The following is a 19,266-nucleotide window of genomic DNA, read 5'->3' on the forward strand; positions in this document are numbered from 1 at the left end:
TCCTCTTTGCAAGACTAAAGCCCAGCTCCATCGATCCTTCCTCACATGTCATATGCCCTATGCCCCTAAACATGCTGGCTGAACCCTCTACAGTTCCTCAGCAGCCTTCTTTAACGGTGCACCAAACCAAAGCGCATATTCAAAGTACGGCCTCACTGGTGCCACAGAAAAGAAGCAAAACCACATCCCTCACTCTGCTGGCCACACTCCCCCTTACACAGCAGACAAAGCAAGCAGCATACTAAACTATAAGACATGCTGTTGGCTCATTTAACTAAGAGGTTTGTATAGATGAGACTCAAATTAAACTGAACATTTAAGTTAATTCTGCAGTAAAGATAATTCTTAACCACACATTCCCTAAAGCCTTGAGTAGCATCTTAAAGCAAATAAAAATGCATGCAACTTCAATGCTAACACCTACAATATGTACCAATAAACAAGAAAGCTACATTCTGTTCTAGCTAAAGTTTCTAAGTAAAGTCCTTGAAGACATTCCTACTAGCACTTTCTAGAAATTATAACTTCTAGAGACAGTCTATTGATATTTCAAAGCCCACAAGGCTTTTTTTTTTTTAAAAAAAATTTTACACTCTGAAATTATTGGTAGCACCTTTACTAAAGCCAGATGCTTTCTCTAGAATTTCTAGTTCTCCCTGCATTTTTATCCCCCACCACAATCATTAAAAGACAAAATACCTTTCCAAAGTTATTTCACTGACTTGGCTGCTGACACAAACAATGTAAACTGGTTAAACAGGTTTACAGCCTCCTACGGCACTACTCAGTCTCCCAGTTGTCTCCTTTCTCCCTACTAAGAAATAATATAAACTGTTCTGCATGTACCCAAAGAAGTACACAAGCTCAGAACAGTGATTTAAGGTAATTTGACCAGACTTGCCTCCCTGAACTTGGAAACCTTACAGTGCAGCTGTTGAACTGTTTAGAAAGACAATCAAGAAAACAATAAACAAATTTATTAATATTACATGAACAAAATTGAGATACTTTATTGTAGAAGTGAAATTAAAAATAATTAAGCATAAAAAAAGATTGTTTTTTTGGTTAGGAAATGTGGAAACAAGGTTTTAAGGTATTTATAAAGAGCTATTCTTTTAAGAAGTAATGCATAGTCACAACTGAACCATGCATAGACAATGAACACTGAAAAGTTCCTTCTGAAAGTCCAAAGTGGGGAAAAAAAACCATAGAGTAATAGGTAGGCTTGGATCCAGAACAACACATAAAGAGATAGATAATTTGAAGTAGTTAGAATTTGCCAGTAAAGTTTAAGTTAATGTCAGGAGACCCATCTCTAATTAAAACAGAGGTTGGATTTCAACTGAAGTATTGTAATCATTGTTACAGCTTCCACAGCACCCATTACCAGGGCACAGGCAGCTTGTGAAAGCCATCAAAATGCTTGCCAGAAGAATTCTACAGTCACAAGAATTTGTTTCTGCCCATAACTGACAGAAACCCCGTGAATGAGAAGACAGCATGGGAGGGCCAAGATTTAATTGCCTCGCACAGTGTGCTTTGACTAGGTGAGAAAAAACCCAAAGTACGGTACTGTCAAAAAGGCACATCAAATTCTCTATATACAGAAGCCCACACCGTGCGTTCCAGAATTGCAGTCACTTTGCATTAACACAAATTTCAAGTATTACCTTATGAAATTATCTGATGAAATACACTTCCTGCTCAAAGCCAGGGAAAAACCAAAACATTATAATGCAGTCTAAGTTAATTCTTTGTCCCAGAGCAAGAGGGGAAGACTAGTCATAGAGAGCTTCTCCCTCCAAGAAATTACAGGTCACAGGAGATGCTTTAGACTAGCAGCTGAACACATGGCCTTGTAACTGATTAAAAGATGCTAGAGAGTTTTATTGCCATTTTGCTTCTGCAAAAGAATAAAAGCAATCTTTGTCAACAAGCCTTTAAGAGTTTGTAGAGGTCTTGATATTCAAGGCAGTTCATCTCACTGCTGAAAAACAAATTGCTGTCTCTTTCTCTCCCTGTATGTCTTGAGAGAGAGGGACACAGAATAAAGAAAGAAAGAATGGCACTGTAAATATAGCTCATTACCTATTATCTTTTCTGTGTAAAAAAGTGCCATCCAAGACACATAATGAGACCTCACCTACATCTGACAGACTGCACGGGCATTCCTGTTGCCTTGCCTGCTACACTAAGTAGACCTTGTTTCTCTTGATAAAAACCAATTATTTTACTCTTCCAAAATAACCTAAAATAACAAAGAAATGTAATGGTCTTTAATATTACTTTTCAGCAGAGGCCTGACTTCAACCTTACCTACAGACTATGACAAACATGCAATCATCTACTTAGCACAGAGCTTCTTCAAACAGGAAAAAGAAGGAAGAGATCTATTATTCATTGAATACTGCTCTTCAGATTTTTAGAAAGCATTTTCACAGACTTCAAATGTCTTTGTCTTTTTTCCAAGCAGTCCTTAGACCATGCTGCTTCTACTAGTTATGTCATGGTTTGTTTTTAATCTCCAATGAATAGCATTACCACCCTGGAATCCTTACTGCCCTGTCCTCTTCTGCATACATAGTCTGTGTACATTCACTTGTCCACCAGTGTACATGGTATTTCTTGTCTATCTGGGTGCTCACTTCAGATGAGTAAGTTACAATAGCCATACTTACAGCCCAATGACATTATCAAGAAAGGAGGTGACAAAGGCAGCCCTCTTACCCCCAGGTGCAGGACAAAAAGAGTCAGCTACTGCCTCCTGACTGACCTGTTTGACCACTGGAAGGCAGGTGTACTACCTCCACCCTTATCATCACCATGCCTACTTCCAAAGTACTGCTGCCTGTTCTTCAGGAGCACATGAGAAGTAGAAACCACCTTGTACACAAAGGAGATCTCAAACCAGTCGGTTTCCCTCACCCTCGTGAATAAAAGTACCAGGAAAACGTGCGTAATGAAATTAAATACAGAAATCATTGAAATCGGGAAGTTGTGCGGCAAGAATAAAGTTTTTTTTGTTGTCATTATTAGATCCGTCTTCTGGTGCAACCCCTCCGGGGCGCAGCCTCGGCTCTGGCAGACGCCGCAACAGGGCAGAAGCCCCGGCAGCGCGGCGGGGCAGGCCGTGGCCCGTGTGCCGGCCCTCCCACGCCCTCCCTCCGCCGTCTTCCACCGCCGCCGCGGCTCCGGGAGCAGCAGCCCGCTGTAAGTCTCCCTGACACGGCTCGGCAAGGCTGCGAGCCCCGGGCACGTCGGGGAAACTGCGGGCCGCTCCCCGCCGGAGAAGGGACCCTCTCCCGCCCCTGCACACTCCCGCTTCCCCCCGAGCTCGTTCCCCTCCAGAGGGGGTGACAAACCCACCCCGGCGCCCAGGGAGGCTCCTGACCGGCCGCGGCCGCTGCCCCTGCCACCACCCCGCACCCCTCGGTCCCTTCCCCACCGGTACCTGGCACCAGCTCGACGGGGCCCGGCGCCCCGCGGCTCCGGCCGTCCTGGAAGCGGACCTGGCGGAGGCTGCCGGGCACGGCCCCCCAGAGGCGGCTGGCGGTGCCGCGCAGGAGGCGGCCGCCCTTGCCGGTGAAGGTAGTGAGGTAGTCCATGGCGGCACGGGGCGGCGGGCCGGGGGGCTCCTAACGGCCGGGGGACACCATGCCCGGCCGGACACACAGCTCCGCGCGGCGCCGGCCCCGCTCCACAACTTGTGCAAACTTTGGGGCCCGGCCCCGCCTCCATTTAAAGGAGCCACGGCGCCGGGCGCGGACGGGCGCGACCCGGGGACCGTGCGGGGAGCGAGCCGTGACAGCTAAACCTGCGGCTGCCGCACCACACCCCCCCCCCCCCCCCCACCGGCGTGCTCGGGGCCGGGGCAGGACCGCGGTGGCGCGGCGCGGGGTTCCTCCCGCAGCTGCCGCAGCGCCCCGCATCTTTCCGAGGTTCCTCGTTTTTCGGCAGGACCGCGGAGGGCAGAGGCAGGCCGCCTGCGCCTCTCCGCTCCAAGAAGATGGCCCGTCCGCTGCCGAAGGCGGCTTTTAGGGGTGTAGGCCCTGAGGGCGGTTTCACGACGGCCATGAACAGGAGGGGTGGGCGCCTGGCTCTCCTCACCGCCTCTCTGGCCGGGGCGGTGGGACATCGCTTCCTTTCAACCTGGGGCAGACTCATGGCCACCTGCACATCTTTATGAACTTACCCACAGTTTGGGGGTTTAGTTACGTTTTGTGAAAACTTTGCAGTCACGTGTTGCGAACTTTGCGTCTTTGCATCGTGGATATTGAGATGTTTTACCACTGCAACTGTAAAACAAGACCAGCTGTGTGGTTTTGCTGTTTTGCTTTTGATCTCTCACACTCTCAGACTTTACTGCCATCTGGGACGCCACCATGTTGGCTGCGCTGGCCCAGCCGTGTCCCCTCGTCCTTCCTTGTAGCCAACTTTGATACCCGGCTCAACCTTTGAACTGACTACGTCACTTTAGTCTTCCAGCAGGACTTACTAGGTATACAAATGTTTCTTTCTTTTTTTGAAAAAGACATTCGATTTGTGGTGTTCATTTGTACCCTTCCATTCTTTGCCCTCACAATTCTTGGAACTTTTAAGGTTTGAAGAAATAAAACCAGTTAGAACATGATCCAACATTTTAATGGAGGAAGAAAAATCTAAGGCATTGAATCTCATGATTAAGATCTGCCTTACGACGTGCATTCTGCATGTACGGAGGCTGGAAGAACAGCCATATCATTATATGTACTACCTGTGCCATACACCTTAAGAATGCAGATCTGTAAGCTAATGTGCTTATATTCTAATCAGAGTATGATGCAATTATATGCTGCATCTAGCTGCAAATGAAAGCATTGTTTAATAAAAAATGCAGTTGTTGAGCCAAATCTATTGTGTGCATGCACAACAGATGAACAAAGTGCTGAGCTATCTCAACTCCTATTCACTTGTAGCAGCTGCTCAATTAAATCAGAGTTTAACGTCAGCATTTTGGAGTGCTGATTTCTGAGGGTTACTTGATGTAAACAGTACCCTCAAATCAACCTTTCTACTACTTAAATCCTGCTCAGGAGATAATGATGTTCAAGACTTTTTTTTCAAATAAAGCCTTTTCACTGAAACAGAACAAGAAATTTTCAGCAGAATTAGCTCTCCTTCCCTCCCCCTGAAACCTGCCAGCAGAAATGGCTGTGTAATCTGTCTGTCCCAGGACTAATGAATAAATCAGGAACTGCAGAGTCACTGCATGGTCTAAGTACCTCTAGATGTTTAGTATATAAACTATTCTGCCTACCAGATCTGTCTTGCCCTAAACACTGTAATTAGTTTTCATTTCATTACAGTATTTCTGCTGTGAAGAAGTTATGGTTGGTCACTTGCCCCACTGATTCTATTTTAGGCAATATTTACTTACATCTTTGCACCAGGCATGAGTTACAACTGTGGTGCTCAGCACTTTTGAAACTTTGAGCTGGCTTGTCCACCAGTATTCTAGCCACATATGAACCTCTGTTACTGTATTGATTGCATGTATTTCTTCTGTGGTTTGAAATAGTTCTTTTTTTTTTTTTCTCTTTCAAGCCCATATTATGTAGCGTTTATTATACTGTAGTGATAGAGGCTACAGATTCAGATTCAGCCAGCATTTTGATGAACTAGTCACGGTACATGTTTTGATAACTATGAATTTGTTACATTTTAACTGCTTTCATCTGCTGTGTTCACAAAGAAACTGAAGGATAAAATGATCACCTATTACTGCAATGTGTTTTTCACAATATTGAAAATCATTGCCCATACTGAAAAGCATCCATTTAGCAATGTTTTTACTTAGGAAGAACAAATTCTTCAACTGAACTATTTTAACTCCAAAAACAAGATGTAGGTATCTGTGCTCATAAAAGGTAATAATATTCTTTTTTAAGATGTGTGACACTCATTGACTACTGATAAAATTTCAAGGCATTGAGGTAATAAAATTATTATTATTACATTATTATTATTGCATTGTGAGGAATATAGCCCAAGCTATACTATTTCAGTAGGCATCTTCATCACAAACATTCAGTAGTACTATTATGAGCTTTAAGATGCTGTTTCTACTTAGTTGTGCTACACCTATGATAGCAAGATTTTTGACAAAGATCTTTGGTCTGAAAACTGACCAAACTTATCCTGTGTCATTTATAAAATCTAATATACTGAGATTTAAGATTATAGCCCACATTTCTGTCTGAAAAGCTTTGCAGCATTCCTTAACTTCTAAATTGATAGGAGCTATGTAAAAACTATGTACATAAGCAACGTGTGTCCCTTTTGACATAAAACTAAAACAAATATAAATATGTTCTACAATATTTAGAGTAATTTTTTACACTTATATTGATCTTGAACACCTTTACAGAAACTCGATCATACTGCCTTTATGTCCTCAATATCTAGAAAAAAACAGGATTTTGCTGAGGGGGGCTAAGAAGTTTGTATTTGATCTCTGAATGTGCAACAAGGGTCTCTCCTGGGTTTATTCTCTGGCCTGTGGTGTAAGTGCAGACAGCACATCTCTGGAACTTTACAATCACTTAAAACTGGCCCTCCAAAAGAAGGAGCTGGTCCTACCCGCTTGTGCCTGTTGCCATGCTACCAGCATTCATTTGGCAGGTGAATGAACTGTGCAGTAAAGCTGATCCATTTAAAAGTATCTCTTAGTTTAGTCAAAACTAACTAAGCATTTTTATTTTTTGTGGGGTTAATATTATCCCCAGTTAGTTCTCCAGATCTGGTTGAGTTGTGTGGAAACACCTGTGGAAGCACAAGCTGCAAAGCAACAGAAGAGTGAGTAGCCGTAGCTGGAAGAGAGCAAGGGGAGGAAGTGGATGGCAGCTCAAAGTGATAGTGAAACTGTGGCACAAGTGGAGATGCCTTCTTATCGGTATTACACACAAAACCACCTTCAGTAGCTACAGAAATGTCTGACAGAATATGTCTGCATTTATGATGCAACACTTAATAACACATTATGCTAATCTGTTGCTGTAAATAAAGGCACAACCTGGTTTTGTAGCTAGATCCCAAAGTCCCAAACCAGAGCAGGCAGACAGCTGCTTGAGCCGCATCCTGAAAGAACTGGTGGTGTAGGAAAGAGAGAACAGGGATCAGTTTTGGACAAATAGAAAAGGACACAATGAAGAAATAATATTTCCAAGGTCTGACCATAGAATTATATATAAAAGTATTCCAAAGGACAAAAAAAAAGATAAAACCACAGCAAGTGGTAGTGACCTATAATTTGGGGACAGATCTGTTGCTTGTGAAAATAAGTGCAAATTGCAGCAACTAATACCAGGCAGACTGCCAGCAGATGCTGTGCATGCTTCCTTAGGTCTTGGCCAGTTCACGTACCTGGTATACAGCATATGGGCCTCTTACAATTCATGTTGCCAAATCTCCAGCGCTACCAAGCTGTGGGCAAAAGTACACTAAGCACTAACACAAACCCCTATTTTATTTTGTGAGAAATGAGGTTTGTACATGCTTTGTGAGGTGAAAATCTTGGCTTTAGTCATTTGGCAATCAGCCAGAATTAGTACTCATTTGTATATAAGCAACCTATATGCAAGTATGTAATTTTGACAGTTTGAACCAAATGCCTCGCTTAAGCTTCCTTACTCATTCTGGAGGCACCAACTCTCATTTGATGCTATGAGGATGCTGTATGCCTTTATTAAATATTCTAAATTACCATGTCTGGTCAAGACCCTACCATTTCCGTGGTTGTTAAAACCTATAATGAGTGGCTAAAATAGGGATTTCAATTAGAACATGCATAAAAGCCTAACCTCTCTCTTAATTTTTAATGAAATCTATTTTTACTAATGTAAAATAATTCAGGAATTGTTTTTTTCTAATGAAAGAGCTAAACTCGTAAGACAAAGAAAACCAGACTGCATTCTTTTTCCAGTGCTGTTTCAGTAAAAATTAAATACAATGCAGAATGCACACGCAGTCCCTGAAGGAGGGACTAGAACTGAGGCATGCAGAACTCCCACATTCTCAGGCGTATTTCCCTATGAACCCACTAATTTGAATGATGAAGTATGGAAGTACACAGTTCTAGAAGTAAAAACGGTTGCACAAATCTATTTTTGTGATTAAGAAGGTCTAAATGGTTCCAAAAGGCCAATTCAGTGTCACATAAATTTGGAAGAAGTTCAGAAGAGATAACCAGTAGGTGACACTAAGTAAATGGGTGTGTTTAAAACAGTTCTTTACAGAGAACTGTGGGTTAGGTGTGTCTGGCCATGCAGATTTCACAATACCACATCCTCTTTTCAGATTAGACGCTCGGCAAGGAGGAAGCTATCATCTGCATACTAGCCTCAGAAATGGTAAAGCTGCCATTTCAGACTTCAGCAGGTAGGGATATAATGCTGTTTTTACGCACCTGCTCCCTATATGATTAGAATGAAATGGGGGCCAGTCTCCACCTCAACCATTGATGCTGTTCACTGTTCAGCAGAAAATGTCACATTGCAGGGACAAGACAGAAAAAACATGGGGAACAAGGGAATTTGGCAGTCCTTGGTTCTGAACTGAGATACTTCAAGTCTAAGTTATGCTTTGTATCTAATTATTCTTGAAATAACATCAAAAAAGACAGGAAGCCATTACAGCCTCTCTTTTAGGGAAGTTGCTTTCTCAGTAGAAAACTGACTCAAACTCCTACTTTATTAGTATTGAAAATCTGGCTCAATAAATCTTTCACTTCCTTTTGTAGAAGCTGTGTAAAATAAAGGTACCAGAACTTACAACCTTAGACACAACTTACCACAACTAGACATTAGGTTTCTCCAGGCTGAGGAGAACATTTGGACCTTGGGACACCTCAGCCTCCCCCAACAATGCATTTAAGCATCAAAACATACAGTACTAAACACTGCTTCTTAGGTTTAATTTCATAATATATAAGTACTGTAACATTCACTGTGTTTAGTTTTTGCCTTATCAAATCTAAAAAGTTTCAAGAGGACAAGTCATTCCTGTCAGATGCCACTGCAACATCTGACCTGTTTGTGCTTTGTCTGTTCTGATATAGGTTGTAGTTACATACATGATGCATTTCTATTTGTTAGGTTGGTATCTAACCTAACCCAAGTCAGACTATTTATACTTAGGACAGCCCAACAAGGCCTTTTCACCTTTGAGGAGAAAGAAATTTTTGCTTTTCTAGCCAGATTTCAGAAATCTTCATTCTATAACTTAAATTAGATAGCAAAATAGAATCACCATAAAAATGAAACATACAATCAAGTTTGGGACATTACTGAAACAGAAAAAAATAAGTTAATTGATTCACAAGTGTCCTGTACTGGCATACATAACACAGTTACAAAAATGCATACTAAGCATATGAAATTCAATAGAAGTGAGTGTAAAGTGAGTGACTGTATTTTACTCCATAAAATACACCTAACTTCATCCTGCAAAATAATTTGATCAGATTTCAAAAGCATGCCACATTTTTTTGACACTTCTGGAAGCACCAATTTCAGCTGCATATGGTCTGAATGTTCAGAGAATCAGGTAAACTTTGTTGCCTGCTGTTACTCATCTTCTCTGAAAAATGTTATTACATAGTCACTATCCAACTCTTATTTATACTAGAAGTTGGTGTGGTTTTTGTTGGTTTTTGTTTTTGGTTTTTTTTGTGTTTTTTTTCCCAAAAAGCAGTGACAGAAATAGCATTACAGAAATGTATATTCTAAAATGAAATCTATATTTTCCTTATTTTCCCAAAGTATAATATTTGTGCTTAGATGTCGAAATGTTAGATTCTACAGTTTGTTAGAATATCAAAGATATCGACATGGAAGTTTTCAAATACGCCTTGAGGACAAATGCGTATCATACTGGGACTTTTCCATGTTTACAGCAGAACTTAAGTTTCAACTGCAATTACACAGCTCTATATATAGACTACCTTATCAAACAAACATGAAATGACCTCCAGGTCTTCAGTTCATACTTATTTGGTCAATAGTGGCTTATTATAAACAGAACATTCTGTTCTGTTCAGGGAATTTTATGAAAATTAATTTGGACCCTGAGGGATATGTGCATGCATATACAGACACCCATGCAGTTTAAGGATGCTCACTAGGTGTAACACTAGCTGAACAAAGTTAGTTTTCAGTAGAGACAGATGTCTCCCTGTCTTCATATCATCCTCTCATTGACTTTTGTTTTTTCATCATGTGTTTTGAAACAGAATGTGGAAAACTGAGAGCATAATTGATGACTCTGTAGTATTTACTAGTTAATCCCATCCTCCACAGAGGCATAAATAATGTAAATGATAAATAGTTGCTTATGAAAGGTGATCAGAAAATTGATTATTCATCAGGTAGCTGAATCTTAGGCAAACAGTCTTGACAATCTTTTTTTTTTTTTTTTCCTTTTTGCAGTATAACAGTAACTATTCTTTCCTTAACACTCATTAAAATGCTTATCATGTTGTTAATGTACCGCATCCCTGTAAGGAGGTTGCTGATACTTGCTCAGAAACAATAGAACCAGATTCAAATTCACAATAGACGTTTTTACATTGCCAGATTGTTTCATAATAAAACAGAATGTCCCTCTGGTAGGATGGAGTTGTTAAAGTTCAGTTCTGTTGTACACCATTTCTGAAGACTAAGCAATGATAACACAACTGAGATTTCAAATCAAAGCATTGATTCAGATCATTATCACACAAAATGTCTGTTTTGTGATCAATATCTTGCCACCTCATGACCAACTGTATTCCTCATATTTATAGCAAGATCCACATCCTTTAGAAAGCCATAGTCTTGCCATGGGGGGAAAAGCTCATGTTAATAATCATTGAAGTGACTCTATATAATGAACAGGTTCTATCCATTTGAAGACATAATCAACTGCTTGTCACATGCTCCCAGTATATTCAGTTGGCACCAGATCAGTTTCCAATTCACAAAACATCATGGCTTTTAGTTTTACGTTCTGAGTTTTAGTTGCAACTTTTAGAGATGAAGATAACTAAGATACAAGGATCCTTTTAATGGATCGGAACAAAATTATTCTTCTCAGACACCTGGAAAAAGCAGACTTAAGGACAGCTGATGAGCAGCCACATAATGCCAGTTCTAAGTCAGAATGTCATCTGAAGTACAGTGATTTTTTTTAGATAAATGGGTAAAAAAAAATTATCAGAATTTATCAGGAGCCAGAATAAGGCTAATGGCAACAGCTGATCCTTCTGGTTGCAATTTTATTCTTGTAATAAGAATTACTGGTTTTCTATTCTACTTGCTCCTGCTTAGGCAGTGCATTCTAGGATTAAGGATTAGTTAAAAAAGAGTGAATTCTGCTCCATTCTTCGCTACCTGTTTTTTCTGGTTGTTTTCCTTACGTAAAGTAAGTGCATGAAAGCCTTTTGTACATACCTTTTCCTGAGCCATCTAAATCTGTGCAGGACATTCCTGAAATTTTCTTTTGAATGAAAACCAAGAAGGAGTATGTTGATCTTATTAGGAGGAAGTTCTGCTTTTTCTTTCTTGTTAAATCTTGCTTCTTAAGGAACATCTGGTCTCTCTCTTCTTCCCTCCCCCACTGGCACCACATCACAAGCATATGCCTGATTCATTTGCTCCCATAATATCATGTAGAAAACCTGTGGATGGTTACTCACTCTGTCCTTTTGGGGATAATTACTACAATTTATCCTCAAAAATCAAATACATTGCTTCTAGCTAGCTAAATCATTTGAAGGCTGTCCATTACTGTATTATCTCTGAATTAAGAAACTGTATCCTATACACATTAGTTTCCCCCTAACATTTAGCAGCTTAACTCTCGCCTCTCTCACGCATTTTAGTATCTTGCTTTGATTACTGTCACAGTTTTCCCCAGATAAGATTTGCAGTATGTTGTCTCTCTCGCATTCAGCCACATTTAGCTGCGGTGCTGTATACACCATTGAGAACCTATGCACATACACAGCTTTACAGATCCTATTTGCCTCTGATTAATTTCCTTCTACTCATTTAGATGGGCTCTTCCGTAGGCATCATTTAGAATGCCTAATGGCATATCTCACTGTCTTCCTCATATTTCATCTGAGGATGAAATCCTGTGTACATATACTGTGTACAAAATCCCAAAGAACCACAGTTGTTTTCATAGATAATTAACAGTTATCTGTCAGTTTCTTACTCCAGTGCCTCAGGACCAAGACTCGGAATGGGTAAGTAATTTGGCTGACTAGTGGCGTGCTTCTCATCAAGAAAACAGGTTGCTGTGTTTTGCAGAAGTCAAAAGCTTATTTCTCCCAACTATAGGTCCTGATGTTAATGAATTATACTAGTTCTAGGTTGGAAATATATAGAATGTACTGGTTTGGCCATGAACCTTAGAAAGGTCAACAAACCTCAATGAACGGAAAGGTTATGCCGAGAATAGAAGGGATAAAAAGCTATTGTCTAGCATTGATCTGTTTTCTTATTAAATACCAAAGGAAAATTTAAGATACTTGAATAATAAAGGAACTTGCCTCTCAAGTTCCTGCTAATCTGATGTTGAAGTCCTGCACTGGGTATGGCTCATAGTTCAAGGTTTCTGAAGAAAGGTGTGCTTTCTAGTAGTACAGTACCCTAACTGTAGTGTAGTGCAACTGTCTCATTTCTCTTCCAGAAGTCTGAATGATTAGTTCTGCTAATCAGCTGGGCTGGGTGCACGATGCAGTGGTGCAGAAATTAGGTAGTGGTGTTGAGTTCTGAGATGTTGGTGCTGTTGCTGGAAACCAGGGCCATGTAAGTAAGTCTCACTCTGCATAAAATCATAGAATCCTAGAATGGTTTGGGTTGGAAGAGACCTCAAAGATCATCTAGTTCCAACCCCCCTGCCATGGGCAGGGACACCCTCCACTAGACCACGTTGCCCAAAGCCCCATCCAACCTGACCTTGAACACTTCCAGGGAGGGGGCATCCACAATGCAATTGCTTAATTTTTATTAGTAACCCACCCTAATACTAGTTGATTATACACAGTTTTTCTTAAATAGAGAGTATTAAATATGATGTTGTGGTCTTTTTTATTTGTCTCTTCAAGCACCAAAATTACAACAGTTTATTTTGAAGTTCAGTAGTGCTGACAGATTCTTTATTGCTGCAATTAAATATTATCTTTATTAGGAGCCTGAAAGCAATTCTGGAAAAAAACCACAACAACTTTAACATTTTAGACTTGTTTTAGATCCCCAGTAACTTTCCTTTTTTTCACAGAAAGCTTTGATGGACTCTGTGGTAGTAAAGGACCTCTGGTGTTACTCAAGCCTTCATGAAGAAATTAAATTGTAATAATACAATTAGAAGACATCTGGATAAGTAAAATAGCAAAGTATCAACAAGTTTTTAAGTCTTGGTTTGTAAATCTATAGTTTTTCTTTGAAGGAGTCAATAAGCACGTGGATAAGAATAATCAGTTGATAGCAGTGTATTTATATTTTCAGAAAGCTTTTTACAAAGTCCCTCACCAAGAAAATGAAGCTGTTGTAGGCTGAGAAGTTTGTCATTTAATGTCCTTTAAAGTACAGTAAGCAAGAGGTCAGATTTCATAATAGAGAAAGAAAGATTATCAGTGCAGCCCAACAGAGATCTCTGCTTTTCAACCTACTGGATTATTAGGCTAAGAGGAGAGAACAAGAAGGTGATGGAGTTTGCTGATGATACAAAATTATGTAGGAAAGTCAAATCTACTGAAAGAAGTTACAAATTATTTCTTAGTACAGATAATGAACAAAATGGCAACTGAAAATCATTGTTGATAAATGCAGAGCAAAGACAAGTTTTCCTCTGACTACATAACTATGTTTATACATACACATAGTGATGAGCTTTAAATGAGCTATTACCATCCAATAAAGAGATATTTGAAAATGTCAGTCAGCAGACATCTGAAAGGCAAAATAAATATGAATTATTAGAAAAATATAGTTACACTACTCTTTAAATTCTTCTCATGAATATAGATTGTCTCAAAAAAAGATGCAATGTACCCAGAAAATGTACTGAGAAGAACAACAAAGGTGTCAAGCTGCTTCTCTCTAGGAAAGCAGAGAAAAGAATACAATGTAGGTAAGTGGAAGACAGATCACAGAAAAACTATTCGCTGTTTCTCATGATAAGAGAAGTAGGGACATCTAATGAAATTACTGAAAAGATTTAAAGAAAAGAAAACATTTTATTACACAACATAACTGAATCACAGAATTCATTACCACAGGATGTTGTGTATGCCACAACTATGAATGGTTCAGAAAGAAATTAGAAAAAATCATAGAAAGTCCATCAAGACCCATAAGCAGAAGAAGGCAGATACAGACTCCGGTTTCTGTGTATGCCACAGACTGCGTAAAGCTTAGAGGACATATCAGCGAAGCATCTTTCCATACTTGTCCTATTCTGTATTCTTTCTCTAATTACCACCTGCTGCTGGCCACTGTGGGAAACAGGACTCTAAGCTGATGTGAGCAAAATGTTACCTTTACCTCATCCTGCCCAGCCATTCTGATGTTAGGACTTGCCATGACACTGCCCTGCTCCCCTTGCTCTGGAAGCAGGAGAGGTCCCCCACAAATTTTTTCCTTGGGTCATTTGCAGTGTGAAGGGGGTGATCTCTACAGACTGAGGAAGCTCAGAAGAACAGGTCTCGGGGCTCAGAGAGATACGAGACACCTCAATTGCTACAGATCTTGAAGCACAAAGGGAGAAAAGCTATTACTTTGCCTTCCTTTTTCTCCTTGTTTTAATCTTCTGAAGTGAACAGCAGTTGGTGTGGCTTCTCCATCTCAGTTGCCGTATCCAGAACATTGGAAATCTCACCAACTGCTGGGGTTGATAACTTTGTTTAAAGAGGAGTTGTAAACATAAAGTGTATGTAGTAGCAAAGTCAGGAACCTGTATGGAAAAGAATCCAAAGGGACTCTCAGGAAATTTTCAAATGTCTAAGTCTGAAGTCGTGCTCTACAAAGGAAAGCAAACATGGAAAAAATAAAGAACTGAAGGACAACCCCCAGATTTTGCAAAACAACCTGGGTATATTATAGTGGCTGTAGACTGGCCTGAGAAGCGACTCGGAAAGGGCAGAGAATGTATCCTACAGCAGCTTTAGATTTAGCACGACAAATATCCCTCTCTGCTGGCACAGTTGCAGTGCCAAGCCTGCTGGCAGGCAGGGAGAGGATCCTGCCCATGCCCCGGCTCCGCAGGTGCTGCTTCACACGCTCTAATACAAATAGCTGGCACAGAAGTTTCACAGTACTGTTCCTCCACGTGCAGACGTAAGATAAGTGATTCTTTGGTTTTCAAAACTTAAAGTGAATCTTCAGAATTCAGGGCTTTTAGGAAGTGAGATCATACTTTAATTTTTTTGTAAAAAAAAATGTTTTACTGGCGTGCATACTTATTGTCAGGAACAGAACTGTTACAACTGAGAGGTTAAGTGGCCTACAGAAGACAGTGTTACAGAGAAAAGCCTATAACCCAGTATGAATATTTCATCTTTTTGAAAAATGAACCTGGAAACAGTCTATCATCAAGTATGATGGTCTACTCATGTATGACTTGTCAAACAGAGGATGATACTTTACAAAAAGACAACAGCAGCAATACCCAAGATTTGCTTGCCAAAGTCTTACAGTCCGTCCTCTAATAAGCTACAAAATTCCTACTTGCAAAATGTACAAGATTGAGCTAAAATAATTTTAAAACACAGTCAGAAGGAAGATATTCTTCCTGTTAATTCACAGCACAAAATCACAGCTGTTACTTTGCTTTCTTTGCCTAAGCACAGAGACCTTAAGCATGACTACAATTTTCCCCAAAAAAATTGTGTTCCGTGCTCAAATGGAGAGAAATCTGAGGACTGTGCCAAACAGCTATGATCACTTGTGACTTAAGCTTCCTACACTCAGGTGTTCTGATTGCTCAGCGCTTTGAGAAATTGCCTAAGAACTATGGTGTACTTTCTATCAGTTTGATTCATCAACTGGTAGAAGGCTACATTTTACCTTACCTCTCTTACTGCTACTACATTTTCTCTCGACACACTTGTGGCTGATGGAACATTATGGGATTACATGGAGAGTGCTGGCAGGTTTTTTTACAGCATCTTTCTGATAGCTCACCAGCGTAGTGCAGCTGGAGCGACAGCACAGAACTAGCCCCTGCAGATCCTACAAGAGACCACAGGAATCAGATACTGGATTATTGGAATGAATAAACTATTTTAATAAATTCCATCATTATTCTGACTTCTTTTTCCAACACTTCTAGGAAAAGTGAAGGGAGGCAGATAATTTGGATTCGTTTGGCATTGAGATTGTACTCAGATCTTTAAAATACACAGATATAAAACAAACCAGTGGCCCAAACAATTCATAATATAAACAGATTCCTGCAAACTGAAGTCATTCTGGCTTCCTGATGCCAAAATCCTTTCTGACAAAATGTTTTTGCTTCAAAGGTGAATACAGACATTGCAGGTGCGTTTTAGTGGATGCGTAACGTCCACTCACCTATAAATACTTTAAATTCTTAGTATCCTGTGTGCGTCCCATGTCCTCTGGATTAAGAATATTCTACATGATTTTTCTGTTTTGTATGTACTTCCTTATTTGACTGTTTGATTTTGTTTTTTTAAGGGAATTGTATTTCCATTGTTTTTATGAAATTCAACTCTTAGAAGGTTTAATACTTTTTTAACATAAGTGCACCACTTGTTTTCAGATGGTACTCATTTTCAATGTATATGTAATGAGCAGTTCTTAAATTAAGGTATGCTCCTCTGAAAAATTCTTTTAGCCTTAGTACCATAAAGTTTCCAGGCTTTTTACTATGTAATTTGTATTCAGCATTGTCTGCATAAGCACATCAAACTCAACACCACTTCTGGCATCAAATATTTTATTTCAAACTATTATTCTTTTACTATCAATCAGATGTATTTTGTTTTATTCTTCCAGTATTCTTTCAAATGAGATGTATAGTAAGTTTTACACTGAATACCATTGGCCTTCCCTTAATTTCTGTGAAGACTAATGTTTTGTCTTTACATTTTGAAGCCAGCAGGTAGAAGGCAAGATAGCAAAATGTCTCATTTTATAAAGTGTGCTTTATATGCTTTTTATGCATGCAGTGTTTACTAAGGTGATCAAAAATGTTGAGGTCAATTAGAACTTGTAGACAGCACATTGCAATTAACTATTTCTCAACAGAATTAACATTTAATATTACTTTTAATGGGCACGATGACATCAGGGGAGCATAAGCTACAACATTCACTTTCCATGGTTATTCAGACTGGATGACACAAGGACTTGCTGATACCATAAACATTCCCCACTCCGCCTACATGGACTGCACCTAAGCTTGCAAAACAAGCTTGCAGATGCTGCAGGGCCCTAGAGGAGTGGTTTGGCAGATGAATAGGAAAAATTTTTACTGAATGAAATAGTAGAGGGGAATAAACCTCTAGTGGTGATATAAATAGGGATTTCAGGAGCAATGTAATGATCTGCGTTCACCATAACTAAGTGCTACCCATGACACACTATGACCAAAATGGTCTGCGTGTGGAAGCTGTCTTTCCATTTTGTTAACTGGTCTGACTCTGGGCAATGGTGTCTCAAGTCAACAAACCAGCCTCGCTGGTGGTTAGCCTCAACTATATTCTGTGCTGGGAAACACAATTTATTACACATTCGATATCCACAGCAGTGTTCTGACTGTTTAAATGCTTTTCCATTTGTTTGGATAGCAAGATATTTCTTCAAGTATCAGCATTATTATCCTAAAGAAAAAGAATTAGGAACAGAAATTGTGTGTAGCTTGCACAATCACACAAGTCTTTCAAAAGAGGTAATTAGACCTTAGGGGGCAGATTGCCATGGCTTATTGCAGATAGGAAAATCTTGCTCAATTTTGTGGTCTGCCATGCCTCTTGCATTTTGCAAATGCATTTTGCATCATTTGAAGGTAAAAATTCTTATAAATATTAAAAAGCAGAGCAGCTATGGTTTGTTTTATTGCAAAGCGCTATTCTCCTTTCCTCCTCCAAAATTCTTTTTTCCTTTTTCTTAACAAAAATGCTCATAAAAGCAGATTTTAGTACCGCCACATTCTCTCTAACTCCCTTTTAAATGACCTGCTCTTCTAACACTTTTTTAGACTTAGTGTCAAACAGAATCTTGCAGCAGTTCTGAGGCAATGAAAGTGTAACCATGCTGGCCAGTCAGCCCTGCTGTGACACAAAAGGCACTCCATAAAGAAATACTTTATTGCCGTCTACATATATAATGCAGAAAGTTGGATTTCTTCGGTATCAGGATCTTCAGACTGATCTCCAGTGTTTAAAGTGCTCTGTTTGTAAGGTCTTTGCTTTTTGTTTTCCAGAACTCATGCTTCAAGGAGAAAATCCAAATACTAGTCTAAGATTAAGTGCAAATAGATTCACAGGGATGATATCCAAACCATTTTCCAATGATGCTCTTCCTTCTTTCTTTCATACTGATAGACACTCAACCACACCCAAACTTACCTGAGATATTGCTCTTCACATTTACTCCCTGTTACAGATAGTGATAGTGGTTTTGGTTTGGTTTTTTTTGGGGGGGGGGTTAAAAGAAGTGAATTTCACTGAACAGTTATCAGTAAGTGCAATAAACTAATCTTCCATTAATTAGCAGTTGGATGATCTTGTAAGCCACTTTATTACTAACAGCAAAGCAGCATGCAATTGATTCTGTTGTACTTCACATTCTTCAGAAGGTTTTTTTTCCCTCTTTCATGGTTTCGCTTATATAAAACATACAAAATATTTTAACTAATGCCATTGCACTTCTCTAAATTAGGTTTTCAGATGTTCAGTGGGCTGGGTCTATAATAAAAATGCGGTACACTCGGTGAAACGAGAGCATTACACAAGTTGAGAGTGAGCTTTTGCAGTGTTGGGGAGAGAACATTTGATTTCTCTAATAACTGATAAACTATCACAGCAAGGAGTCAGCAGAAAACTGGAAGTGGCAAAGTGTTTTCATGTATGACAATAAACAAATTGTGGACTGCCTATGTGGGAATCTTATTCTTTACATAACCAGTGAACAACAAATTAAAAAGAAAGTGTACAAACAACCCCAAAAGAAGAAATTTTTGCCCTTCAAAATATGGCTGTCAATTAAAACAGCCTTA

At 39.7% G+C, this 19,266-nt stretch overlaps 1 protein-coding gene and 1 long non-coding RNA gene across 8 annotated transcripts in view; one reads left to right on the forward strand and one right to left on the reverse strand.

Moving 5' to 3' along the window:
- The window catches only part of OXR1 (oxidation resistance 1), a 299,537-nt gene that overhangs the window by 78,992 nt on the left and 201,279 nt on the right, over positions 1-19,266 (reverse strand). For 2 of the 7 annotated variants that reach the window (XM_075743503.1, XM_075743501.1), the window contains exon 1: positions 3,452-4,114. The exons of 4 other annotated variants lie outside the window; for them this stretch is intronic. In XM_075743503.1, the coding sequence (XP_075599618.1) occupies positions 3,452-3,605 (154 nt within the window). In that variant the 5' untranslated portion in view covers positions 3,606-4,114. Of the gene's footprint in view, positions 1-3,451; positions 4,115-19,266 lie in introns of those variants that run through there. One more of the 7 variants, XM_075743504.1, reaches the window with a different exon arrangement.
- Positions 3,662-16,968, forward strand: LOC142600315 (uncharacterized). Its single transcript, XR_012833735.1, has 3 exons — positions 3,662-4,498; positions 8,335-8,415; positions 13,303-16,968. It is a non-coding gene; the product is annotated as an uncharacterized LOC142600315 (long non-coding RNA).

Source organism: Balearica regulorum, chromosome 2, assembly GCF_011004875.1.
Source record: "Balearica regulorum gibbericeps isolate bBalReg1 chromosome 2, bBalReg1.pri, whole genome shotgun sequence".
Lineage (NCBI taxonomy): Eukaryota > Metazoa > Chordata > Aves > Gruiformes > Gruidae > Balearica > Balearica regulorum.